Source organism: Carcharhinus amblyrhynchos, chromosome 4 (genome assembly GCF_965287045.1).
Source record: "Carcharhinus amblyrhynchos chromosome 4, sCarAmb.v2.hapA, whole genome shotgun sequence".
NCBI lineage: Eukaryota > Metazoa > Chordata > Chondrichthyes > Carcharhiniformes > Carcharhinidae > Carcharhinus > Carcharhinus amblyrhynchos.
The window spans coordinates 63138287-63165130 of record NC_137327.1 but is presented as its reverse complement, the minus strand read 5'-3'; the positions used below and the strand labels follow the sequence as shown (position 1 = coordinate 63165130).

General features: G+C 45.7%; 1 protein-coding gene across 1 annotated transcript in view; it reads right to left on the bottom strand.

Annotated features, from left to right (window-relative positions):
* The window catches only part of hydin (HYDIN axonemal central pair apparatus protein), a 1114396-nt gene that overhangs the window by 289352 nt on the left and 798200 nt on the right, over positions 1 to 26844 (bottom strand). Inside the window, exons 50-54 of the mRNA XM_080187991.1 lie at positions 23088 to 23207; positions 17106 to 17265; positions 10403 to 10575; positions 1761 to 1959; positions 1258 to 1357 (exon numbers count right to left, since the gene is read on the bottom strand). Of these exons, the coding sequence (XP_080044117.1) occupies positions 1258 to 1357; positions 1761 to 1959; positions 10403 to 10575; positions 17106 to 17265; positions 23088 to 23207 (752 nt within the window). The remainder of the gene's footprint in view (positions 1 to 1257; positions 1358 to 1760; positions 1960 to 10402; positions 10576 to 17105; positions 17266 to 23087; positions 23208 to 26844) is intronic.

The window sequence follows — 26844 nt, the reverse complement described above, 5'->3', positions numbered from 1 at the left end:
CCCCATTAAGGAGTTGCTATAGCAACACAAACTTTCACATGATTGTTATAACTTGGAGCTATGGGCAGTGACTCTAGAGGCTCAAATTTATTTTCATCACATGGCTGACCAGGAGTCTCTCCTGCTCTTACCATCTGCCATTGATATGTGTTGGGAGGGTTTACAAGTTGATACCTGATTGGTCACATTATGAACACATCTTACTTTATGTTTAAGTCTTGGAGTGGCTCTGGAACCCAAATCTTCTGGCTCAGAAGCAGAGACACGACTCACTGTATCATATTGCAGGGGCAGCACGGTGGCACAGTGGTTATCACCACTGCCCACAATATCAGGGACCCGGGATTGATTGCTGGCTTAGGTTACTCACTGTCTTTGCGGAGTCTGCATGTTCTCCCCATGCCTGCATGGGTTTCCTCCCACAGTCTGAAAGATGTGCTGGTTAGGAGCATTGGCTATGCTAAATTCTCCCTCAGTATACCTGAATAGGTGCCAGAGTGAGGCAACTAGAGGACTTTCACAGCAACTTCATTACAGTGTTAACGTAAGCCTACTTGTGACATCAATAAATAAACCTTAAAACTTTAAACTAAACTAAACATCTTGTTACTCCACTTGGTTTTAAAGTTAAAATAAATCTGTATTCCGCATGCTATTGGTCAGCTGTGACTCTGGAATGATTGTCTGAATTTAGTTCATGACAACATCGTTTGAAATGGGGAACTCATGCAAATGAAATTGTTATGGCTAATTTAATTCAGAATATTTTATGTTAAACGATACATCTGAAACCTTGATTAAAACAGAAAACACAACAGGTCTGTCAGTATCTGTGGAGAGAACAGATAAGTCAATGTTTCAAGTTAATTGGCCAGTTCTGACATAAGATTCACACACAAAATGTAAAATAATTTGTTATACCCTGAACAGTTTTGTTTGACTTACTGAGTGTTTCTGGCATTTCCCATTTTTGTTTCTGATATTCTGCATCTGTGGGTTTTGTTTTTTATTTATGTGAATTGGAGTCATCTTATTGGAGGGAAAGAAACTCATATACAATTCTATTTGAGTGCTGACTCTGTCATGTCATGTGTGAAAATAATTTAAACAGAAGTATTTAACAACAGAAAATACAACAAGGTACCCTTTGGCATCATTTTGTTTGCTTAACTTGTCCTGGAGTTCAAATGCAGGAAACAAAGGGACATAAGCTGTGAAGGAGTCATGATGTTGGAGTCACATTAGAAGCAAGCTTACCTTTTGGAAAGCTGATGTCCAGGGCCACATCATAAGCTTCTGCAAGGATCAGAATATTTTCTGTCTGAACAATCCCAATAATATTCTCAGCATCGTGGACCTAAACAGACAGTAAAAAATGTCATATGTATATAAACACACTTTGAATATTAAGGGATTTGAATCAAAAGGAGTGAAAGGAGTTATGATACAGATGAGCCATAATCTAATTGAATGACTTGGTCCTACTTATATTGCAATGCAGAATTCAATTATAACAACTGTTTAAGATATTACACATTATCCGCATTTTTAATTATTATTGTACATTCCTTGTAGGCCAGATGGTGCTAGGATGTTTCTCTACACTCCATAAGGAAAGTTTGAGCCTTTCCTGAACCAAGCTTCCAATGCTTTAGTTGTGCATCATTTCTTAGATAATAATTTTGTTTTAAATAAAGAGTCCATTGGATGAACATGACACATTTTGCTGCACTAATACTCTTTCTTTCAATCCACCTCACCTCCAATCGAATATACTTTCTTAGGTTGACTTGTCTCGTGGCCCTGAAGTGCATATGCACACAAGATTCAGACTTGGCATCAATGATACCCTGATCCTGAGACAGAGAGAAATCATCGCCTAAGTTCTCCAGCCCAGTGATTCTCCAAGCCACTGGCAAGAGACAGTTATTCCGCATGGTGAGGCTCTTGGTGTCCCTCCTGAAAGAATAAACAGATTTGCATTTATATCAAGCCTTTTGTGAATCTCAGGGCATTCTGAATCAATTGTCAGCCACAAAGTACATTTTTGAAGAGCAATCACTGTTGTAATGTAGGAAATCTGGCCATCAATTTGCACGTAGCTATCTCTGACAACCAACAATGCAATAATGATCATACGATTTTTTTCGGTTAAATACTGAGCAGGACACCAGGGAGAATGGTCTGTTCATCTTCCAAGTAGTTCCATGGGATCTTTCACATCCCCTGAAAGATCAAGCAGAACCATAATTTAACATCTCAACTGAAAGACTGGACCAATGGCAGAGCAGCAATCTCACACCATTCACCAAAATGTCAAACTGGATTATGTGTTTAAGTCCACGAAGTGAGACTTGAATCCACAACCTCCTGATTGAGTGACAAAAGTGTTATTACAGCTATTGCTGTTTGGGAAAGGATGAAAAAAAGGATCATATTTGCAGTGTATTTCACTTTCCTCCAGAAGAGGAAAGAAAAACAAAGGGCCAGATTTTCAGTAGCAGAGCTGGATATCTCCAGGACATAGGAGCTGATTGTTGGCATTAATAGCAAACACGTAAGAAGTCTCACAATACCAGGTTAAAGTCCAACAGGTTTATTTGGTAGCAAAAGCCATTAGCTTTTGGAGACCTGCTCCTTCATCGGTTAAGTGGGGGTTCTGTTCACAAACAGGGCATATAAAGACACAAACTCAATTTACAAAATAATGGTTGGAATGCGAGTCTTTACAGGTAATCAAGTCTCAAAGGTGCAGACAATGTGAATGGAGAGAGCGTTAAGCACAGGTTAACAAAAGCTAGTGGTTTTTGCTACCAAATAAACCTGTTGGACTTTAACCTGGTGTTGTGAGACTTCTTACGCGTTTCCCCCAGTCCAACGCCGGCATCTCCACATCACGGTTAGTGGCAAAGACAGGCTTGATTGTCAGTCAAGCAGCCTTTTCCCGCCCATTTTCAATATTTTTATATCTAGTAAAGATAAATATTCAAAGAAATAAAAAAGATTGTCTTAATGTCTCATAAGAACATAAGAAGTAGGAGCAGGAGTAGGCTATCGAGCCCTTCGAGCTTGCCCCACCATTCAATAAGATCATGGCTGATCTGAAGTGGATCAGTTCCACTTTCCCGCCTGCTCCCCATAGCCCTTAATTCCCTTGTCTATCAGAAATCTATCTACCCGTGACTTAAACATACTCAACGAGGTAGCCTCCACCACTTCAATGGGCAGAGAATTCCAGAGATTCACCACCCTCTGAGTGAAGAAGTTCCTCCTCAACTCCGATCTAAACTGCTCCCCCCCCCGCCCCCTTATTTTGAGGCTGTGCCCTCTAGTTCTGGTTTCCTTTCTAAGCGGAAAGAATCTCTCTACCTCTACCCTATCTAGCTCCTTCATTATCTTGTAAGTCTCTATAAGATCCCCCCTCAGCCTTCTAAACTCCAACAAGTACAGGCCCATTCCATTTAATCTCTTCTCATAAGCTAACCCCCTCATCTCCGGTATCAGCCTGGTGAACCTTCTCTATACTCCCTCCAAGGCCAATATATCCTTTCGCAAATAAGGGGACCAAAACTGCACACAATACTCCAGTAGCGGCCTCACCAGTGCCTTGTACAGTTGCAGCAAGACCTCCTTGCTTTTATTCTATCACCTTTGCGATAAAGGCCAACATTCCATTCGCCTTCTTGATCACCTGCTGCACCTGCAGACTGAGTTTTTGCGATTCGTGCACAAGGACATCCAGCTCCCTCTGCACAGTAGCATGCTGCGACTTTTCACCATTTAAATAATATTCCATCCTACTATTATTTCTTCCAAAGTGGACAACCTCATATTTGCTAACGTTATACTCCATCTGCCAGGTCCTCGCCCACTCACTCATCCTATCCAGATCTCTCTGTAGGCTTTCCACGTCCTCCACGCAATTCGCTTTTCCACTCATCTTCGTGTCATCAGCAAATTTTGTTACCCTACACTCAGCCCCCTCCTCCAGATCGTCTATGTGTATGGTAAACAGTTGAGGCCCCAGTACCAATCCCTGCGACACACCACTAGTCACCAACTGCCAACCAGAAAAGCACCCATTTATTCCAACTCTCTGTTTCCTGTTAGATAGCCAATCCTCAATCCATGCTAACACTTTACCCTCAACTCCATGTACCCTAACCTTCTGCAGCAACCTTTTCTGAGGCACCTTATCGAACGCCTTCTGGAAATCTAAAAACACTACATCCACCGGTTCCCCTCTGTCAATCGCACTAGTCACATCTTCATAAAAATCCAGTCAATTCGTCAAACATGACTTCTCCTTCATGAATCCGTGCTGCGTCTGCTTGATCGAACCGTTCTTTTCTAGATGTCCTGCTATTTCTTCTTTAGTGATGGATTCTAGCATTTTCCCAACTACGGACGTTAAGCTAACCGGCCTGTAATTACCCGCCTTTTGTCTGCTACTTTTTTAAACAGCAGCATGACAGTAGCTGTTTTCCAATCCGTCGGCACTTCCCCAGAGTCCAGCAAATTTTGATAAATAACTACTAACGCATCTGCTATTACTGCTGCCATTTCTTTCAGAACCCTGGGATGAATTCCATCCAGTCCCGGGGACTTGGCTACCTTCAGTCCCGTTAGTTTACCAAGCACTACCTCTCTAGTAACAGTAACTGTATTAAGGACCTCATCTCCTACCGACCCTCTATCTTTAATATTCGGTAAGCTATTTGTGTCCTCCTCCGTGAAGACCGACACAAAAAACTTATTTAAAGTCTCAGCCATTTCATCGTCTCCCACCATTAAATCCCCGCTCTCGTCCTCCAAAGGTCCAACATTCACTCTGGCCATTCTTTTCTTTTTTATATATTTGTAAAAACTTTTACTTTTTTTATATTCAGAGCTAGTTCAGCTTCATTCTCTATCTTTCCTTTCTTTATCGCTTTCTTAGTCATTCTTTGTTGTTTTTTAAATCTTTCCCAATCTACTAATTCCCCACTATTTTTAGCCGCTCTATATGCATCGGTTTTTAATTTAATACTCTCCTTTATTTCCTTCGATATCCACGGCTGGTTATCCCTTTTCTTACAGTCCTTCTTTATCACCGGAATATATTTCTGCTGAGTACTGAAAAAGATCTCCTTAAAAATCCTCCACTGTTCCTCAGCTGTCCTACCAAATCAGTCTGCGCCCCCAATCTACATTAGCCAATTCTGCCCTCATCTTATCATACTCCCCTCTGTTCAAGCAGAGGACACTGGTTTGGGACACTACTTTCTCATCCTCCATCTGCATCAGAAATTCAACCATATTGTGATCACTCATCCCAAGAGGATCCCTCACAAGAAGATCCCTAATTCTACCTGCCTCGTTACACAGTACCAGATCTAAGATAACTCGCTCCCTCGTAGGTTCCATAACATACTGTTCAAGGAAACTATCCTGACAGCATTCCAAGAACTCTTCCTCAAGCCCACTGCATCCGACTTGAGTCAACCAAAATATGCAGGTTAAAATCCCCTATGGTTATTGCCGTTCCATTTTTGCATGCATCAATTATTTGCTTGTTTATAGCTCACCCCACCTCAAAGTTATTATTTGGGGGACCTATAGACCACACCCATCAGTGACTTTCTCCCCTTACTATTTCTTATCTCCACCCACAATGATTCCACGTTTTGCTCTTTGGAGCTTAAATCTTCTCTCACTACCGCCCTGATATAATCCTTTATTAACAGAGCTACCCCACCTCCTTTTCCTTCGTGTCTATCCTTCCTAAATGTCTGATACCCCTGGATATTCAGTTCTCAGTCCCGGTCACCCTGCAACCACGTTTCTGTAATGGCCACTAGATCATACCCATTTGTGCTGATTTGTGCCATCAACTCATTCACTTCGTTTCAAACGCTTCATGCATTCAAGTAAAGTGACTTTATGCCAGCCTTTATCTGGACCTGTTTTGTAGAAACGCTACTAACCTCTCCCGTGCCCTCTACTCCTTTAATTAGTGGAATGTCCTCAACATTAACCTGCACTTGTACCCTCTCCTTTACTTTTGATTTTGTAATTCCCCCTACCCCTGCATCCTCCCCCCCACTAATTAGTTTAAAGCCCTAGTTATACGGTTTGTCAGGACTCTGGTCCTAGCACGATTCAGATGAAGACCGTCCCATCCAAACAGTTCTCATCTGCCCCAATACTGGTGCCAATTCCCCATGAATTTGAACCCATTCCTCCCGCACCAATCCTTGAGCCATGCATTCACCTCCATAATCCTATTGACCCTGAGCCAATTCGCACGTGGCTCAGGTAGTAATCCAGAGATTACCACCTTGTTGGTTCTACTTTTTAATTTGGTTCCTAGCTTTTCATACTCCCTCTGCAGATCCTTAGTTCCTGTTTTGCCTATGTCATTGGCACCTACATGAACCACGACAATTGGATTCTTACCCTCCCACTCTAAGTTACTCTGCAGCCCAGATGAGACATCCTGAGCCCAAGCACCAGGCAGGCAACGCAACCTTCGGGATTCTTTATCGTTGTCACAAAGGACAGAGTCTATGCCCCTCACTACAATATCCCCAATTACCCCTTCATTTCTCTTTACTTCTTCCGCTTCAACCGCTCCCTGCACCACTGTACCGTGGGCAGTTTGCTCAGCCACCTTGAATTCCTCATTTTTGTCCACACTGGGAGCAAGAATCTCAAACCTGCTGTGCAGATTCAGGGGCTGAGGCTCTTGGGACTCCACTTCCTGTACCTGACTCCCCACCTTCCTCCCCCCGCTACCCCTTCTTGTTCCTGACCCCCATCTGAATTAGTCATTTTAGGGGGTGTGACTTTCTCTTGAAACACATTATCCAGGTAACATTCGCCCTCCCTGATTTGTCTCAGTGTCTGTAGCTCAGACTTCAGCCTGTCTACTTTGAGCTGGAGCTCTTCAAGCAACCAGCACTTACTGCTGACATGCTCACTGGAATGACCATGGGGTCCACCAGCTCCCACATTATGCAGAAACAGTACATCACATGTCCCTCCATCCCAATTACCTAGTTCATGCTAGTCCCAATTAAGAGTTAAACTTACCTTGCCTCCGCCTGCTTTCGCCGAAGCCTGGTGAGCCAAAGCCCTTACAGCTCACACTCTGCTCTCTGGTCACTCTGCTGCCCGCTCCCGACGCTGCCTGCTGTATACTGCAGCCTTCCTTTTATAATTCGCGTGCTAAAAACCCTTCCCAGCAAACCTTGCAGCCCACTTCCGTTTAAAGCAAGTTTTAACAGTCAGAAAGTCTGCAAAAAACTTCAAAAAGTCAGACGCTCACCTTCTCTCTCTTGATCCTCCTCTCCGCTTGCTCCATGAACAATGAGATTTTTTCTTCAATTTTTTTTTCCCAGGAATACACATAGCAATATCTTGGAGATCTAGAGACCCTCTTGCTAATCCTGGAGGGTTGGCAACCTTACAAAGAGTGTGCTGAAATAGTGTTTACGCCAGTCCAACGCCGGCATACCCACATCATTCTGAAATACTTGCACAGAGTTTTCATTTTGCAAACGTGAATGGTTCGGAAGAAAATGGTAATGTGCATGAATTGAAGTGTGGAACATTAAGTTATTCTGACATCAGGACATTTTTCTGTGCTCAAGATACACAGTACTCTGGGATATTGAGGTGGGTTAGTCACTGGCCATCTGCCTGGGGTTTGGGTTTAAATGCAGCTCACACCAGTGTGATGTAGGAACTAGTCAGAATCCATGAGTGTCAGGGCCAAAAAACAGCGGTCTTCTGGATCTTGCTCCAGCTGCCCCTCTAGCCCATGAAGGAGCTCAGGGGCACCCAGGCACCTGAAGGGAAGAGGACCAGCATGTCCGGGGCCTTCCACCTAGGAGGCTTTGGGGTTGTCTAGCCGAGTCATCAATACACCCACAGCCCCCCCCCCCCCCACACCAAAGGGGGCAGCACTACAACACCTGTGCAGGTCAAAATCAACATTGTGAGAGTGCACTTGATTAATCCTCAATATCAATCCTCCACAATGTCATGTCATGGCGCCATGCTTTGCAAATCCCTGGGCAAACTCGGTACTTCATCTCTGTGGAGTATAAAAATGGCAGCGCTATATATTTCCCACTCCTGCAGTAAAGCTATGCTACTCCTGCGGGCTCCACAGCCCCACCCCCCAACCATCCTCATCCATGGCAGAGTGCCACCCCACCCCCAACCCAACATCAACGTTCAGTTCTGTCAGCATTCTCTTGTTATGAGGATGTTAATGGCTGAAAACATGCAAGAGGCTGGCCACCTCATTTGTAGGTGAAGAAACACACCAGAATTCCTGACCTTAGAGAAGACAGTAGCAACTAAGATATATCATTTAGCTTCCCTCCGCTCCTATATGACCTGTACAGCAGCAGGTCACGCTCAGCTGTCTGTCAGGTAGGAGTCTGAGATTTCGCAGAGGATAAGAAGACCATCGCTCTGTCCCCCTGCATGTTATCATCATTCTCCTGCAACTTTAGCACCCTGCCCGTGAATGTAGCCACCATCACACTGATTTCCTGCAAGTACCACAGTAATGAGCAGATATCAGATTCCATGTGGGATCACAACCTAGTTCCGTTTGTCCCCAAACTGAAAGATATAAGGATGTGTCCTTCCACCACCTCCTTCTCTGGTTGCTTCCTCACTGCCTCCCTCCACATCCAAGAAGTACTGGCACTCCTCCATCTCCTCCTGGTCCAGCTGCTCTCCCTTCTGCAGTGTCAGGTTGTGGAGAGCTCAGCAGACCACTATGATGCGTGACACCCTTTGGGAATTGTATTGGAGGGCTCCTCTCAATCAGTCCAGGCAACAGAATCAAATCTTGATCAGACCAATCGCCTGCTCAACCAGTGCAGATGTTAATGCATGAGCCCCATTATAGCGAGTCTCAGTGAGTGTTTGTGACCTCTGCATTGGCGTCATCAGCCAGATCCTGAGTGAGTACACTTTGTTTACACCCATGGAGCCATCCCTCCAATTGATGCTTTCCCTCACGAATTGCTGGGATCAGTGAGTGTCCCAAGATGTAGATACCCTGGACACTCCCTGGGAAATGGACATATACCTGCATAATGTTCATGTGGTCACAGATGATCTGAACACTATGGGAGTGGAATCCCTTGTGGTTCATAAATGGCGTCCGATGCCACCATGGGGAGGGAAGAGCCATGTAGGTGCAGTTGATGATCCTGTGGATTCAGCTGCTCCAACCCAATTTCCAACTGCCACTGTAGAAGGGTAATCCATCAGTGGTGCTACCACCACAAGAAGGATTCAGGACATGCTGTCTGCAAACTTGCAGCTTGATACCTAGAGGTTCACTAATGTGAAGGACTGCTAAGGCCTGTGAGCTATCCTATCTACCCACATCCCCCTTCCCCGCATCATCTTCATTCTCCCTCTGCAACTGGCACTCTGGAGGGTGATAGTGACCTGAACACTCACCTCCAATGAGACTGCAGGTTCTCATTTTAATACAGCTGTTGCAAATCACACTGGCATGATATTCAGTGAGAGGGAAGTCCTGGCAGGAGGGCTCACTAATAAGATGCTACTGTATTTAAATGAGATTTCTGACTTGCATGGTGGGATTCTCATTATGTCACCAGCAAGAGGCCTAGAAAATCGGAAAATGGGATCTCGCCGGTGAGAATTAGAGAACGCAAATTTTGCCATACTTTGCAATCACATTGCCATTATCACTGATGGCTAACGCAGGCTGAAAATCACCCCCAAAGTCCCGAAGAGTTTTCGTAAATCATACCATAACCAATAATACAAGGCCTTCACCATCACATCCTCAACTCTTACATGTGGCAGCACTGCAACAGTTAAATCTGGTGATGTAACAGGAAACTCAGCACTCAGCTGTGCTAAAACTGACAAACAACTTGGTTCACTTTCCATGTCAAATTATAGTTTTTGTTGCTAATTTTTTTTGACTTAGCTACAATCTTTAATCAAGCCATCCGGTCCTTTCCACTGTGTGCGTTAACCCAATTCTCTGCACTATTAGTTTCTCAATAAGTTATTCATGAAAAAAACAGATAGTTGCAAATTTCAATTAACTACATTAAACAAATACAAAAATCAGTACTCCACCCAAAAGAACATGTCCACAGTGCTGTTTTTCCAACAATCAACAATGGTTTCATAGCAATCAGTAGATTCTTAATTCCAGATTTTGTTTTTATTGAATTCAAATTCCACCATCTGCTGTGGTGTGATTTGAACTTCGATCCCCAGAACATTAGCTGAATTTCTGGATTAATAGTCTAGCAATAATACCACTGGGCCATCGCCTCCCTGCCTCGAGGATGAAAATTCACACTAACGTGTTTGTTTCCATATCAATCATATGGCTTTGACTGACCTGTGAAGAATCAATTTGTCAAAGTGCAGCTGCTTGCGATCGAGTTCAAGCTCTGCACGTACTCCATAACAGCATATTTTAAAGCAGACTGGCTCAGGATTCTCTCGTATACAACAGATGAGACAGTCATCAAATTTCCCTGAGGCGGTCGGGTAGGCCCAAATTGAGAGGTCCTAGAAGGAACAATAACCAGAGAAGTCAAATCCACCAGTGCCTAAAGTCTACCAAGTTTCCTCATCATCATCAGTCAAATGCTACAGAGTATCTTCATTACGACTGCAATAAATCCCAAACGCTTTTCCAACAATTAATATGTGGAAGAACAAAAGTTGCAGTAGCCACATAGCAATACTACCTCCAGCAAGTTTTTCTCAGGGTCACATAACACCCTGACCTCAAACTATTTTACCATTTTAATTCAAAGTGCTGGGTGAATTTGAATCTGGGAGTGTTTCAGATCCGATTTTTAGACCTGTTCTCTGGCGCCCCCATACACACTCTGCCTGGAAAAATATCAGTGAGTCTGAAACGCGCTACATAAGTCTACGGGCGGGGATTAACGCGCCCAAAACACTGCAGCTCTGATCGGCGCCTCCAACTGCACATGTGCAAAAAAAAGATAGAATAACGCTCCCTGCCACTTTGCTCCCAGGTCAGATAATGCCACCCCCACAATATTACTGATCCCCTGAATTCACCCTTTCACCCAGATCGATCGTGGGCCCCTCCCCACCGATCTCAGGCACAGTGACAGCGGACCCCCTTCCCCCACACCGATCTCAGGCAGAGGGATCCGCCCTCCACCCTATCGCTATCAGGCAGGGTGATCCCCTCACCTCCATCATGGACCGTTCTGCACAAGGCCCCCATCTCCTCCAGGCTCCGATGGCTGTGTGACTCTTCCCTCTCTTTCCCCTATCCTGAATCATTGAGGCACTGATTCACCGCTGCCTCCCCATCCCCCCATCACCACACCTGCAAATGCTCACTTGCCTTCCACCCAATGCTAGTAAGCAAACTGCATGTATCTTGCTGGAATGCTCCGACATATTGCCTGGAACTGTTCCACCCTAATCAGGGGTAGCTCTATTAAAAACACAACAATGAATAGGCAGGCATTCCTGCACAAAATGTGCTCATGACTAGCAACCCCCCTCCCCCGGTTTTCTGAGGGAAATCTGGGGAGGCTACTGGGTACAGCAGGGGCGAGGTGGGACACCTTCCTCCTAGGAGGACGCATACGCAGGGGAGCTGATGGAAATGTGGCCTTGGAGAAAGTCAGTGCCTCAGTCAATGCCAGGGTACCGGCCCCGAACCAGAAAAAAGTCAATGACCTCATCTGGGCAGCAAGGGTGACTGCTGAACCCAATTTTGCATCTTCCCCCAAATTTCCCCCAGATCCTCCCATCCCCAGCACTCTGCATGCTTCTAAACACCTCCTTCTGATCCCCCAAAAAGCCCGACTGCACTTGCCCTCTAAGGGCCACCACCTGATACTCTGTAAGAGTCACACCATCATTTTTTTCATGGCTCCTTCTGTCTCCATAGCAGAAGATCAGCCATAACACTCGTGAGAGGGTGAAGACAGGGGGTGGTGAGCCAGACCTCCGGGGAGGTCTGGCTCACCTCATTAAGGGGTGGGTGCTGGAGCTGTCAAGAGAAGGGGAGATGCGGGCTGCCAATGACAACATGGTCGGGCTGCTGTCAAGACATGAGTACCTGTAATTCCTCAACTCACTTTGAAGCAACTTCTTGGAGGCACGAATTTTGGGTGCAACAGGCAAAGTTTAAAGAAGATGGACAAAGTATGTTTATTTGCGTAGAGAGAGGGTGCCAGGAATTCGCTGCCAGGAGGAGTGGGTGCCTGAGAGTTCTCATATGCAGAGACAATAGAGACCTTTAAGGGACATCTCTACAGCTATTTGAATGGAATACGAATAGAGGCGTGTAGTCCCCGGAAGGGTAGGGGGTAACAAATCAAATGGGCAGCTTGGTCACTACAGGCTTGGAGAGCCGAAAGGCCTGTTCCTGTGATATAATTTTTTTGGTGCTTTGTTCTATGTTCAATAGAGAAATGTGAATCACATGTTTCCCAGATTCCTCTCCCCCCTTTGTATCCTGCATTGTAGGAATAGATCTAGGCACTCTGGGGCTTTCTGGATACCAGACCCCTAATGCAGCCCCCACCCATCCTGGTCAAGACAGCCGGATGAATCCTTGGAGGATATGGCTGAAGGTACCTCCGAGGGTGGCACAGTTTTGGCGTCAGCTTCCATCTTATAACTCACATCCCCAATACCGACATGTCGGTGGGTCTAGTTAGCGGTGAGGCTTCTGAGTCACTCTCTGGTGAGCACAACACACCTGATAATGTACATTGGGTGGAGGAGGGAACATCTGAGACCTCTGGCATGTGGGGGCTGGAGGCGAGGACTCAGCTGGCACCCAAGTTACATGCTGGGCCCCTGAGATCACTTCTCCCTGAGCTGCTGGAGATGCAGTAACAGAGCCAGGGAATGCAGAAGGGGCTGACAGACCAACTGTGAGGCTGTTGGGAGGAGTCTCAAAGCTTTCAGGTGGACCAGCTATCGCCTGTCTTGCATGTTTCCCAGGCCAACACTGCAATGGTGGTGTCTGCAGTGGAAAGCCTGGAGCAAAGGATTCTCACCATGATCGAAAGGCTCCAAACGATGACCAAGTCATAGCAGGGCACGACTGATGGACGCAACAGACTTCTTGAGATTCTATGGCCAATGGCTAAGAGGCTCAAGAGCTGGCATGAGACCCCGCGGTCAGCACTGAGACTTAGCGGACTATGGTAGCAGCCCTTGAGAATGAGGCCCAGTCACAGAGGGCACTTGCTGCGGTGGCCCCCAACTCAAGTGGCCATTGACCACCATGGGTAGGACGCAAGTGATCCTCCAGGATTGATGGTGCCAAGCGACACTAGAGCTTCTGGAGAAGCACTGCTGTCCCATGAAGTGACCCAGGTGCCCACAGGAACTCCAAGGGAGGAGGAAGAGTTCAAGCCCATGCCAGGGCCTTTCAGCTAGGAGACTGTGCCTATGGCTACACCTTCTGACTCCCCCCTTCCTGACACCAGGGCACCTTAGGGGCAATGGGATGAAGAAGGTGTCATGGAAACATCCCAGACACCTAGAAGCAGGCCAGAGCCCTCAAGATCCAGGGCCTCCAGAGGACGCCTGCCACACGCATCACAGGTCATGTGGCATGGGAGGCATTTGGCCCCCTCCACCTCTGATGTACATTCTGGGGAGTCACTGAGACGTAGCAGTAGGCCACGAAAGGTTAGGAAGTTGTAGTTGCATTGAGATGGCACGGATGAAGGGCTGCTCTAGTTAGAAAGTGACTTAAACACCTTAGCGTTTTCAGTTTACGAGTTTTTCTGTTTGAACATCTGATTTAAACACCTTTTTGCAATTAAATGTTTTTTTTAACCACCCACTTGCGACTAATTTGTCTCAAATTTGTCTCAAATAGGAATCTTCTTCCATTGATGATCAGTGGAGGGATGCTTCATGTTGATGTCAGTTGGGGAGGCCCCTTAATGCTGTGTCACTGAAAAAAGGAAGGCATTGATTCCCCAGACCCCACAAAAAATTCTCTCCCATCCTCCACCCCTCTTGCCCCAGGGCCCAGTATGGGGATTTCAGAAGCCTTACTCACTACACAGACGTGGGTTTAGGTGCCAGTGCGCATGCAGAGCTCAGGTTCTGACTAGTCTACAAGGGCATCATCATAATGGCGAGTCGTCATCATCCTCCAGCCTGCCAAAAAACCTGCTAACACAAAGTTCCCAGGCCCAGCCACTCTGGCGTGACAATGTTGCAGGATATAGAAGGAACTTGAGGGGGGCGAAATGGAACCCTAGAGAATATGCATCTATCTCCGACAGTGCAGCACTCCCTCAGTACTGACACCAGGGGGAGTGTCGGCCTGGATTATGGAGCTTCAATCCTAGAGTATATACATCTACCTCCGACAACGCAGCACTCCCTCAGTACTGGCACTGGGGGAGTGTCGGTCTGGATTATGGACTTCAAATTCTAGAGTATGTACATCTACCCCCAGCAGTGTAGCACTGCCTCAGTACTGGCACTGGGGGGAGTGTCGGTCTGGATTATGGAGCTCAAATCTTGTGTATATATATCTACCTTCGACAGTGCAGTGCTCCCTCAGTACTGGGACCCTAGTGAGTGAACTGCTTGGTGATCACAGTCTGCCTTGCTGCCCTCGCATGCCTCATTTGGACTGTCAACCCTCAGCACCTGGTTGATGTTCCTTGGCATGCTCTTCCTTTTCTTCCTCCTCCTCTTCTGCTGGTCATCCTCCCCAGCGACGTCTGGTTGGTCAGCCTCCACGTCTTCCTCCTCCTCCAATAGGTCACCTCTCTGTAGAGCTAGATAATGCGAGGTACAGCACACAGCCACTATGCAGGAAGGGATCACTGGATTGTATTGGAAAGCCCTGCCAGATCGGTCTAGGCACCAGAATCGCATTTTGAGCAGCCCAATGCACCTCTCCACTATTGCATGGGTGGCTACATTATAGCGGGTCTCCGCCTCAGACACAAAGCTCCACACAGGTGTCATCAGCCACATTTGAAACGGGAACCCCATATCACTCATGAGCCAACCCTGCAGTCTGGGCTCCACCTCAAATGCCTCCTGGACGTCCAAGCTCCTGACAATGAAACTGTCGAGCATACTACCTGGATGTCTTGCTCAGACATGCAATAATGTTCATGTTATGGTCACACACCAGTTGAACATTCAGTGAATGGAACCATTTTCTGTTAATGAATCTCTGCAGATTCTGTTGGGGGGCCTTGAGGGCAACATGTATGCAATCAATGGCCCCCTGAATGTTAGGCATCCCCACAATTGCTGCGAACCCAGCAGCCCGGGCTTTTTGATAAGCGTGGTCCAGGTTAAATTTGATGTACTGCCCAGCCCTGACATATAGGGCTTCTGTGATTTGCCTGACACAGGTGTGCACAGCTGATTGGGAGATGCCACAGCATCTCCACTGGGGGTCTAGAAGGAGCTAGTCACATAAAAGTTCACAGCGGCCATCATTTTGACAGCCACCAAGAGTGGGTGTCCCCCCTGCCTCTGGGTGCCAGATCCTGCAACAGGTTACACAGCTGTTGTACTGTCTCCTTTCGGGAGCAGAGACATCGGCGGCACATGGTATCCAACATCTGTTCAAATGACACTCACACATGGAACTGCCGGGGTCTCTGCTCCCTCCTTCTCCTGCGCCCCCCTTCTGGGTGAATGACGGCCACCTCCTGCCTCTGGTGGTCGTCTCCCTCTCTTCCTGCAAATGGTGAGGCGCGGGCTTCCTGTGTCTGCAATTCTTTCTCCAGTTCCTCCTCCTCAGCTCCAGCAGCAACCAAAGAACAGCAAGATCAATTGGTTGCATCGCAAAAGCCATCTTGTCACGCCGAAGGGAGGGGGACAGCAGATGGAGAGGTGCACATATAGAGGTGAAGGAATGCTATTTGCCCCTAGCACATCAACAGTCACAGCTCCCCCCAATTACCCCAGTCACATGCTCCCCACAATTACAGTTTCCCCAATTCCCCCAGCCACATACTCCCCACAATCACAGCCCCCCCATTCTTCCAGACACAGTCTCCCCACAATCACAGCTCCCCATTCTTCCAGACACATGCTCCCCACAAACACAGTTCCCCCGCCAATTCCTCCAGTCACATGCTCCCCATAATCACAGTTCCTTGCAAAGTTGAGAGGCTGCAGCAGTGCAATTTGCAAGAGCTTTGTGCGTATCCTTCAGCTGGAAGTGAGCTGAGTGTACGATGTCCCAACAGCACTGCAAGACCCAAGGTCAGTGCTGAGACTCAGGTCCATGCTGCAAGTCAGATGTCAGAGACCCTGCTGAGCAACAGCCTCCCATCCCTCTCGCAGATCCGCCACCAATCCAAGACAGAAAATGGCTGCAACAAAAGGGCATCTGTGAGCAGCAGAGAGCCGTCAGGTGTTATACACTTACCCCATTAACCTTCATTGATGGAGCGTCTGAATCGGACTTGTGTGGAGCATGTCTGTTTCGCACTGATTCGGATTAGCAAACGTGGTGGTGAAGGTGGAAATATGGATGAGATTGGGCGTGCAGCCCATCAATTCAATTTAAATGTGTTCAAATGCATTTAAATGGCCATTGTGCCCATTTCAGGCAGGTTCCCAATCGTGGTTATTTTCAGGCCTTGGTAAAGGGAGAACCGGCACGGAGGCAGGCGCAGGTCGCGCTACTCACCTCATGCCCGACTTTACCAAGTTTTTGCACCCAAAAACAGGCGCAACTTGACGGTAAAATCGGGCCCTATATCACCTTCACTGTGACTGAATCAAAAGGTTGGAATAATTTCCCTAACAGCTATGTGGTTCAAGAAGGCAATTCACCACCATCTGCCCAACAGCAACTAATAGTGGACACTTACATCCCAGGAACCAATAAAAATAAGAATTACACCATTGTAGAATGTACACATTGTACACATCCACAGTTCTATAGTTTCTCAATATTATAGATACAAGAATGCAGTGAGAACACACTCTGTGATTGGAAGTATTTGGCAATTACTCTACTACTGTGGGAGTAGTTGTATGTGACATGACATTGATGATTGTTCACACTGTGTTGTGGAAATGTGTACCTTTTTCTGATAGGCTTCAAGAGTCATATTGGGTGGATCCACAAGGTAGGTAGTAGCTTTTACATCATGCTGAAAACAGAAGGAAATGTCAGCCACCATGGATGAGGTATTCACTATTCTGATGACTTCCTTGTTTTCTGGGTATTGACCGTCCTTGTACCTGAAATCAGAAATATCACAGTATTATAACAATTTTATCAACATTCAAGTGGAATTATTTTTTCTTCCTGGCATACGTTCTCCATCCCTGAAGGTTCTGGGGTACAAATTCCAGTGCTATCCTTTATGTGAGTCTAGACGCTGGTCCGGAAACCGTAAAATCCAACAGACCTCCCTATGCTCCACCTCTCACCCGTCCCAATTCCCATGTGTAGTCAGGCTGCTCAATCATGTAAGATATCTTGCAAAAATGGGAATAGATGTTGGCCATTCTGCTTGATCAAGGCTGATCTGTATTTTAACTTCAATCACGTACTCTTTTATGTAACCCTTAAAGTTCTGGAAAAACAAAAATATCAAAACCTTCTTTGAAATTTTCAATTAACCTAATCTCAACGGCTGAGAGAATGGTTCAGATTTCCACTTGCCTTTGTATGAAGAAATTCTGCCTGACATCATTGTTGAACAACCTAGCTCGAGGCCGGAATTTTCTGATCTTGTTCATCCCATCATCGCTGCAGGGCAGACTGGAGAATCCCAGCCACAGACAAGGTCGGAGAATCCCGGTTGAAACTTTCAAGTTGCAACCTCTTGTCCTGCTGTGCAGTACCTTGGAAATAGTTTTGCTATCCTATCAAATCTTTCAATGATCTTAAACACCTCAATTAGATTAGCTCTTAATCTCTACAACTACATGAGATTAAGTCAGAGGCTGGGAATTTTGCAGTGACTAAAAGTTTACCATTTAGAATGCGGAAGTCAGGAGTGTGAAGGATTACTCTTCATCTGCCTGAATGAGTGCAGTTCCAACAAGCTTGATACCATTCAGGACAAAGCAGCCTATTTCATCATCATCCCATTCGTCACTTTAGATGTTCACTCCCACCACCATTGATGCATGCCACATCTTCATGTCAGTTCACAACTGCAGCAACTCACCAAGGCTCATTTGACAGCAGCTTCCAAACTTGCAACCTGGAAGCTTCCGCTATACACCACATGGGTTGCTGCACATCAGGACGGCAATTCACTATCACCTTCTCAATGGCAATTAGGAGTGGGGCAATAAATGTTGGTCATGGCACAATCTCTTGTATTGCCTAAACAAATTTTTTAAAAATCAGGGGAAATCGGAATCTGTAATTTTGCTAAATCAACACAAGGTCAATAAAAATCATGGATGAGCCTGATCCTATGATTTCCCTGACTTCTACATGCACTCTTTCTAGGAGGAAAGACAGGATCATCTTCAAATATCGAGCACAATGAATGGTTTGCTCTAGCCCAGGAAAATTGACTCAAACTCGACAAGTAAGGAATTGAAACCATTCAGGTTGGGGGGGTAATTTTATAGTTGTGCCCCGCTGGCCAATGGGCAGGGTGAGTCATAAGATTGCAAGTGAACAAAAAATCAAGTTCATGCCCGATTTCTCATCCCCCGCGATCTTACTGACACCAGATATCCAGTGAGGTCAGCCTCATGCTCATTTATATATCTTTAACATGTGGTTAGTGAGCCGGGCTTCTAAACTTCAGAGAATATAGGGCCAATTCAGTCATAGGACAACACTCACAGCCCAGGAAACAAGTCAGTAAACCTTTGCTATACCACTTCCAAGGCAAGATATCCTCCTTTTAATATGAAGATCATGCAAGTCTAATGAAACATCAACAAGTTTAATGCCTTTTAATAAATATCCTGCTTCTCTGTTCTTACTTTAAATATAACTAACCTCATGCTTCCCCATGTTATACTCAATCTGCCATCTTCTAAGATTCAACCTGTCTCTATCTCTTTGCAACTCCTTTGTATCCTCCTCACAGCTTACATTCCGCTCAGCTTGTATCATCAGCAAACATAAATAAATTACTCTTGGGTAGTTAAAGTTTCCCATTGTAACTACTCTATAATTCTTTAATTGCTCTGTCATTTCTTTGCAAATGTATTCTTCTAAGAACATAAGAACATAAGAAATAGGAGCAGGAGTAGGCCAACTAGCCCTTCGAGGCTGCCCCGCCATTCAATAAGATCATGGCTGATCTGTCGTGGCTCAGTTCCAAATTCCCGCCCTCTCCCCATAACCCTTAATCCCCTCTCTTATCAAAAACCCATCAATCCGCGTCTTAAAAATATTTAGCGAGGTAGCCTCCACCACTTCAACGGGCAGAGAATTCCAGAGATTCACCACCCTTTGAGTGAAGAAGTTCCTCCTCAACTCCATTCTAAACTGCCCCCCCTTTATCTTGAGGCTGTGCCCCCTAGTCCTACTATCCTTTCTGAGCAGGAAGAGTCTCTCCACCTCTATCCTATCCATCCCATTCATCATCTTATACGTCTCAATGAGATCTCCCCTCATTCTTCTAAACTCTAACATAGAACATAGAACATTACAGCGCAGAACAGGCCCTTCGGCCCATGATGTTGCGCCGACCAGTTTTTTTAAAAAAAACACTGACCCACTAATCTAAACCAATCCCTTTTCGTCCATAAACCTATCCATAGATCTCTTAAACGCCCCCAAACTAGGCGCATTTACAACCGCAGCAGGCAGGGCATTCCAATCCCTCACCACCCTCTGGGTAAAGAACCTACCCCTGACATCCGTCCTTAATTTAAAGCCATGCCCCCTCGTGCTAGCATTCTCCATCCGAGGAAAAAGGCTATCACTATCCACCCTATCTAAACCTCTAATCATCTTATATGTTTCAATAAGATCCCCTCTTAGCCTCCTTCTTTCCAGTGAAAACAACCCCAAATCCCTCAGTCTCTCCTCATATGACCTCCCCTCCATACCAGGCAACATCCTGGTAAACCTCCTCTGCACCCTCTCCAAAGCCTCAACGTCCTTCCTGTAATGTGGGGACCAGAACTGCACACAGTACTCCAAGTGCGGCCGCACCAGAGTTGTGTACAGTTGCAACATGACGCTGCGACTCCTAAATTCAATCCCCCTACCAATAAACGCCAAGACACCGTATGCCTTCTTAACTACCTTATCTACTTGATTCCCAACCTTCAGGGATCTATGTACACATACACCTAGATCCCTCTGCTCCTCCACACTATTCAAAGTCCTCCCGTTAGCCCTATACTGAACACATCTGTTACTCCTACCGAAATGAATTACCTCACACTTCTCCACATTAAACTCCATCCGCCACCTCGCGGCCCAGCTCTGCAACCTGTCTAAGTCACCCTGCAAACTATGACACCCTTCCTCACAATCTACCACACCACCGACTTTGGTGTCATCAGCAAACTTACTAATCCACCCAACTATACCCTCATCCAGATCATTAATAAAAATTACAAACAGCAGTGGCCCCAAAACAGATCCCTGAGGCACACCGCTCGTAACCGAACTCCATGACGAATATTCACCATCAACCACCACCCTCTGTCTCCTATCTGCCAGCCAATTCCTGATCCAAGTACCTAGATTACCCCCAATCCCATACATCTGCATTTTCTGCAGAAGCCCACCATGGTGAACCTAACGAGTACAAGCCTAATTTATTCAGCCTCACCTCATAGCTCAACCCCCTCAACTCCGGCATCAGCCTAGTAAACCTCCTCTGCACTCCTTCCAAGGCCAAAATATCCTTCTATATGTTTCCCATTAGTTAATAAACTATAGACCACAGCAAGCAATGTAATTGCACCTTTTTTGTTCCTTAGTTCTACAAAATAGATAATCCTTGACCACTCTGGCACAACTTCTCTCTCTGGCACTCCAATGTTCTCCTTAATTAATACTGTCACCCTTCCTCCTTTCTTTCCTTTTCTGTCTTTTCTGAACATTTTGTTTCCAGGAACTTAAGCATGACCAGCAGGGCAGAAACAGGAATCCTGGTTTTTACCTTAGGTGCTTAAAAGGTGGGGAGAAAGGGATGCGGGTGGAGGCAACTCTTCGGGTGTTGCTCTTTGCTGATTACTGTAATCCCCCCCACCCCTTCAAGGTTACACTCCACCTTCCTTTCTATCCATTCCCCCTTTTAAACCCAACCCTTCCATCCCCCACTGCTCCTCTTCCTTCATGCACTCAAACCCTCCCAGCCCAATACCCCAAAATTACCTGCTCCAGGGAATCGAGGCCTTGGGATACTTTCCATAGACCATAAGACATAGGAGCAGAATTAGACCATTTGGCCCATTGAGTTTGTTCCACCATTTAACCATCTCAGATATTTTACTCATTCTCATCTTCCTGCCTTTTCTCCATAATCTCTGATCCCCTTATTAATCAAGAACCTATCTATCTCTGTCTTAAAGACACTCAATGACCTGGCCTCCACAGCCCTCTGTGGCAAACAGTTCCACAGATTCACCACTCTCTGGCTGAAGAAATTCCTCCTCATTTCTGTTTCAAAGGATCACCCCTTTAGCCTGAGGTTCTGCCTTCTGGTTCTAGTTTTTTCTACTAGTGGAAACATCCTCTCTGCGTCCACTCTATCCAGGCCTCTTATTATCCTGTAAGTTTCATTAAGGTCCCCACACATCCTTCTAAACTCCAACAAGTACAGACCCAGAGTTCTCAACCATTCCCCATATGACATATTCATATTCCTTCTTTTTCATCGATTTCCGCAGCAGCCACTGACACCTTTGTGGTGCTGCCAAAATCAATGGAGCGGCAGGCCATTGGTTTGGCTGGCAATTCCAGGGGTGGAAGTACCACTCAGCCCTCATCAATCCATCCTGCAGCACTTTATGGCTGTGGTGGGGGTCAATGTGGAGCATGTTGGTTCTATGCTGATATAGTTTCCAGGGGCACGTGCAGTCTGGAACTCTTCCACTGTCTAGCCCCTCCTATATTATTGAATAGCTTCTTTTTGTGGGGGCAGTGCTGGGGGTGCTTGTAAGGTTCCAATGTGAATTCCTTTGTGCTGAGTTGGCCTTTTAAAGATGACCTGATTTTTGAGAAGACTAAGTTGCTGGCAGGGCAGACAATGTGTCGTGGGACTCACACCTTGATTCTTTTTGTGTGTTGGATTATACAGTGGAGACAGCTGCCATTGTCTTTGACGGCTTCAACACAATTTTCCCACCCACCTTTGTCCATTTCTGGGATAATCTCCTAGTAAGTGGAGTCACATATCTTGGCCAAATGTGGCCCAGAAAAATAACATTGCAGAATACATGGGTATACAAGTTAAGATATACCTCCTCCGCCCCAGTACCCGCAAGTCACCCAAACACAGAAGTTACAAACAGGAAACCCTTTTCAACCTTACACTATTGATAAATGTCTGGTTGGGTGCATTCTTGGATGTTTCAACACATGAGGTCACACTTCCAAATGCTTTGCCAGTCAAATAGCTTTACAACCAAGTATTCTAATATTATAAATAATAAACAAAAATATTGAAACAAAATGAAATATAAAACCCTCATTTTTCTAAACTCCCTATTTTTCATTGATTATTTGCAGTATCATAGAACCCTGTAGTGCAAAAGAAGGGCATTCAGCCCATTGAGTCTTCATTGACCACAATCCCACCCGGGCCCTATCCCCATAACCCCATACATTTACCCTACTACCCCGACACCAGGAGCAATTTAGCATGGCCAATCCACCTACCCTGTACATCCTTGGACTGAGGGAGGAAACCCACACAGACACAGATAGAATGTGCAAACTCCACACAAACTCCAAGCAGTCGGTCCCTGGCGCTGTGAGGCAGTAATGCTAACCACTGGGCACCACACCACTCCAAGTGCTGGGAAAATTATTCTCTAATCCCAAGAGACTGCAAGGCAATCCTGGAAAATTATCAACTCAAACTCTGGATTAATTATTTATTGTTTCATCCCGTATTTACCTTTCTCTTGTTAGTCCACAGAGCAGTGGACCAAACTGAAATACTCCTGTGCTCATGATGTATTTCTTTGTAGGAATTTCATCTGCCTTCACGTTCTTCTTCCGATGTCGAAATACAACACTGGGAAATATAGGAAAGAAAAAGACAGATAATCATTCAGAGAAGAAATCCCAGCGAGCCGACATTAGGCTTGCTCTCCAAACAGATTACTTACTGTCACTGCAACCTGAAAATTACTCTGTGCAACAATGTCATTCATTTTTATGAAGCTTCACCAGCTACTTTGACAATTTTTGCCCTTTTACAAGTTAAAATTTTTCTTCCTTGTCACAACTTTGCAAAAATAATCATTACACTAGAATGCTGTGGTCTGCACTGGAAAGTTGCTTTGGGTGAATTAAGTGCTTAATTTGGAGTTTGTTGAGTGAGGGAGTTCAATATTTTCATTTTTTACCTTTCTTTAGCCTTCAATAGCTGGTTCTTACTTTGCTACAAAGGACGTCCATTAAGCAGCTGGAGTTCAGAGGGAGAGAGAGAGCCCATTAAGAAGTGAAACACTGGAGAGAAAAAAGCAGCGGGAGTTTGGAGAAAACGAGAATGAGAGAGAGAGTCTACAGGTAAAATCTAAAAATGACATTAAAAGAAGCCCAGAAGTTAATTGATTGATAAATAAAGGCCATTCCGGACTTGGCAAAGAGGAGAGACAATTGGTGAGTGACTGGTGAGTTTTTTAAAATTCATTCATGGGACATGGGCATCACTGGCTGGCCAGCATTTATTGCACATTCCTAGTTACCCTATTGAGAGTTAATCGCATTGCTGTGGCTCTGGAGTCACATACAAGCTAGATCGGATAAGTACAGCAGATATCCTTCATTAAAGGGTTTTTCCAATTTGACAATTGACAATGGTTTCATGGTCATCAGTAGATTCTTAATTTCAGATTTTTAAAAATTGAATTCAAATTCCACCATCTGCCAAGGCAGGAGTTGAACCCAGGTCTCCAGGACATTAGCTGAGTTTCTGTATTAATAGTCTAGCAATGATACCACTAGGTCATCACCTTCCCTATTTCATTACATTATATCATACCATAGTAAATGCCTTATATAAAGCTTAAGGTATGTCAGTGCAACTTAGCCATATGGAATATGTATTCTCAATGACTATCTCACTTTCCAACCACTTTTCCATTTTGGATGCTGGCGAGCAAGCTGGCTCCTCGGAGGACTGTAGCATGGTCCAGGTTTGTGGCACAATGGGTGGCTTAGCTGCACAAGGGGGGGAGGAGGACTGGAATTGCTGCAGCAGTAGGGGATAGTTGGGAGAGCAGACAGGCATTTCATAGAACCCTACAGTGCAGAAACAGGCCCTTCGGCCCATCGAGTCTGCACAGACCACAATCCCACCCAGGCCTTACCCCATATCCCGACACATTTACCTGCTAATCCCTCTAATCTACGCATCCCAGGACACTAAGGGGCAATTTTAGCATGGCCAATCAACCTAACCCACACATCTTTGGACTGTGGGAGGAAACCGGAGTACCCAGAGGAACCCCACGCAGACACGTGGAGAATGTGCAAGCTCCACACAGACAGTGACCCGAGCTGGGAATTGAACCCATGTCCCTGGAGCTGTGAAGCAGCAGTGCTAACCACTGTGCTACCATGCCGCCCATTATTTCTGAAGCCATAGGCAACACTCCAGAATGGTATATTGCCTCCCTGGAGCCTAGGTCAAGAATGTCAGAGAGTGACCGCAGGACATTCTTTTCGGGGAGGGTGTGGAGCCAGAGGTCAGGATCTACATTAGGACCAATGATATTGGCAGGAAAAAGGGATGAGGCCCTGAAAGTAGGAGTCAGGAGTAAGGAAGGGAATAAAAAAATCAGAATCTCAAGAGCTGTAACCCCGGAATTGCTCTTAATGCCATGTGCCACTGAACGTAAAGAATAGGAAGTTTGAGCAGTTCAACAGGTGCCTGGAGAAATGGAGTAGGAATTGCATCTTTAAATTTTGGAGGCATTCGAACTGTTCTGGAGCAGGTGGCACTTGTACAAGGAGGACAGGGTACACATTAACAGGAGTGGGATAATGTCTTCACAGAGAGGTTCGCTTGTGCTGCTGTGAAAGGATAAACAAATTTGGTAGGAGGATGGGAAACTGAGGGGAAATTCAGACCAGAGAGAACAACAGGCAGCAGGAAATAGAGAACTACTCAAAGTAGGTGGAATATTTGGAGAGTTTGATAGAATTAGAGTAGGCAATAGCAAGTGATTAGATGGGGTTAGAATAAGGCAGAAAGTAAAAATGCAGACACCAGTGTACATGCACACCAAACTCCCTCTAGTGCTAACCTGGTAGTGCCAACCTGTGCCAAGGGGCAGGCCCCAGCAGGAGCTTCATGTGGTGGGAGCTAGGAGAAGGCAGAGGAGCAGGGTATGCTCCATTGGATAGCCATTGGTGGGGGAGATGGAAGTGAGTGCCAGCTTCAACTGTGGAGGGGAAGAGCTGATGATTTAAGTGCAGGGGAAAGGGGTCAATGATCAGGTGGAAAGGGAGGAGGAAGGGGCTGAGGATCAGGAGGGAAGGGGGGAAGGGACTGATGATCGGATGAAGATGGGGGAGAAGTGCCGACTCTGATCTGAACTGGGGAGGGGAATGTTATCGGACAACAAATTTTATGAAACTGGGCACACAAAATGGAAACAGACTAAAGTTACACTCAGAGCCTCTCCACTAAAAATCACAAAATAAGAGACACCGATCAGCAGGCAAGAGCATGCTTTCAGAATGCAAATGAGGGCTAGCACATAAGGGCACCTACAGGAACTAAATCTCCACACTATCAAAATCAGCACCTTTAAAACAGTCAAACAACCCACCTAAAATTAGCATAGTTAAGGAAACATTCCTGGCCCCTCAAAACCTCTTTTGAGATCAATGACCTATGGTTCAAACCCCGGAGATGCTAGACTATTAATAACCAATCAAACAAAACCATTAACACACACCTAAAACAATTTCCTCAACACTTGAAAACATTGAGACAGGATGGCTAAGGTCGAATACTGTAAATAAAGTATTAGCATTTGAATCGCATACTGCACCGAAGTTCAGGTATAGCTATAGCCTGCTGCGAGGGACAGACAGAGCACTTTCTGGACAGTCCGATTGTATGTCCTGACTGCGCTTCTCTGTCGACGTAAAAGAAAATAAAGCTGTGCCGTTATTGAACTTCACCCTGAGTCCGTAGTGGTCGTTTCGCTCACTCACGCTAACAATGAACAAACCACTACTTGGTATTGCTCCTGCTCTGCCCAAGATGGCAAGAAACTACAAAAGGGCATGAATGTGGCTGAATTCATCATGCAAATCAGCCTCCTATCTATTGACTCTATCTACACTTCCCACTGCCTCGGAAAAGCAGCCAGCATAACGAAGGACCCCACGCACCCCAGACGTTCCACCTCCTTCTGTCGGGAAAAAGATACAAAAGTCAGAAGTCACGTACCAGTCGACTCAAGAACAGCTTCGTCCCTGCTGCCACCGGATTTTTCAATAGACCTACCTCGCGTTAAGTTGATCTTTCTCTACACCCTATCTATCATTGTAACACTACATTCTGCACTCTCTCCCTTCCTTTTCTATGAATGGTATGCTTTATCTATACAGCATGCAAGAAACAATGCTTTTCATTGCATCCTAATACATGTGACAATAATACACCAAATCAAATCAAATCAAAAATCCCA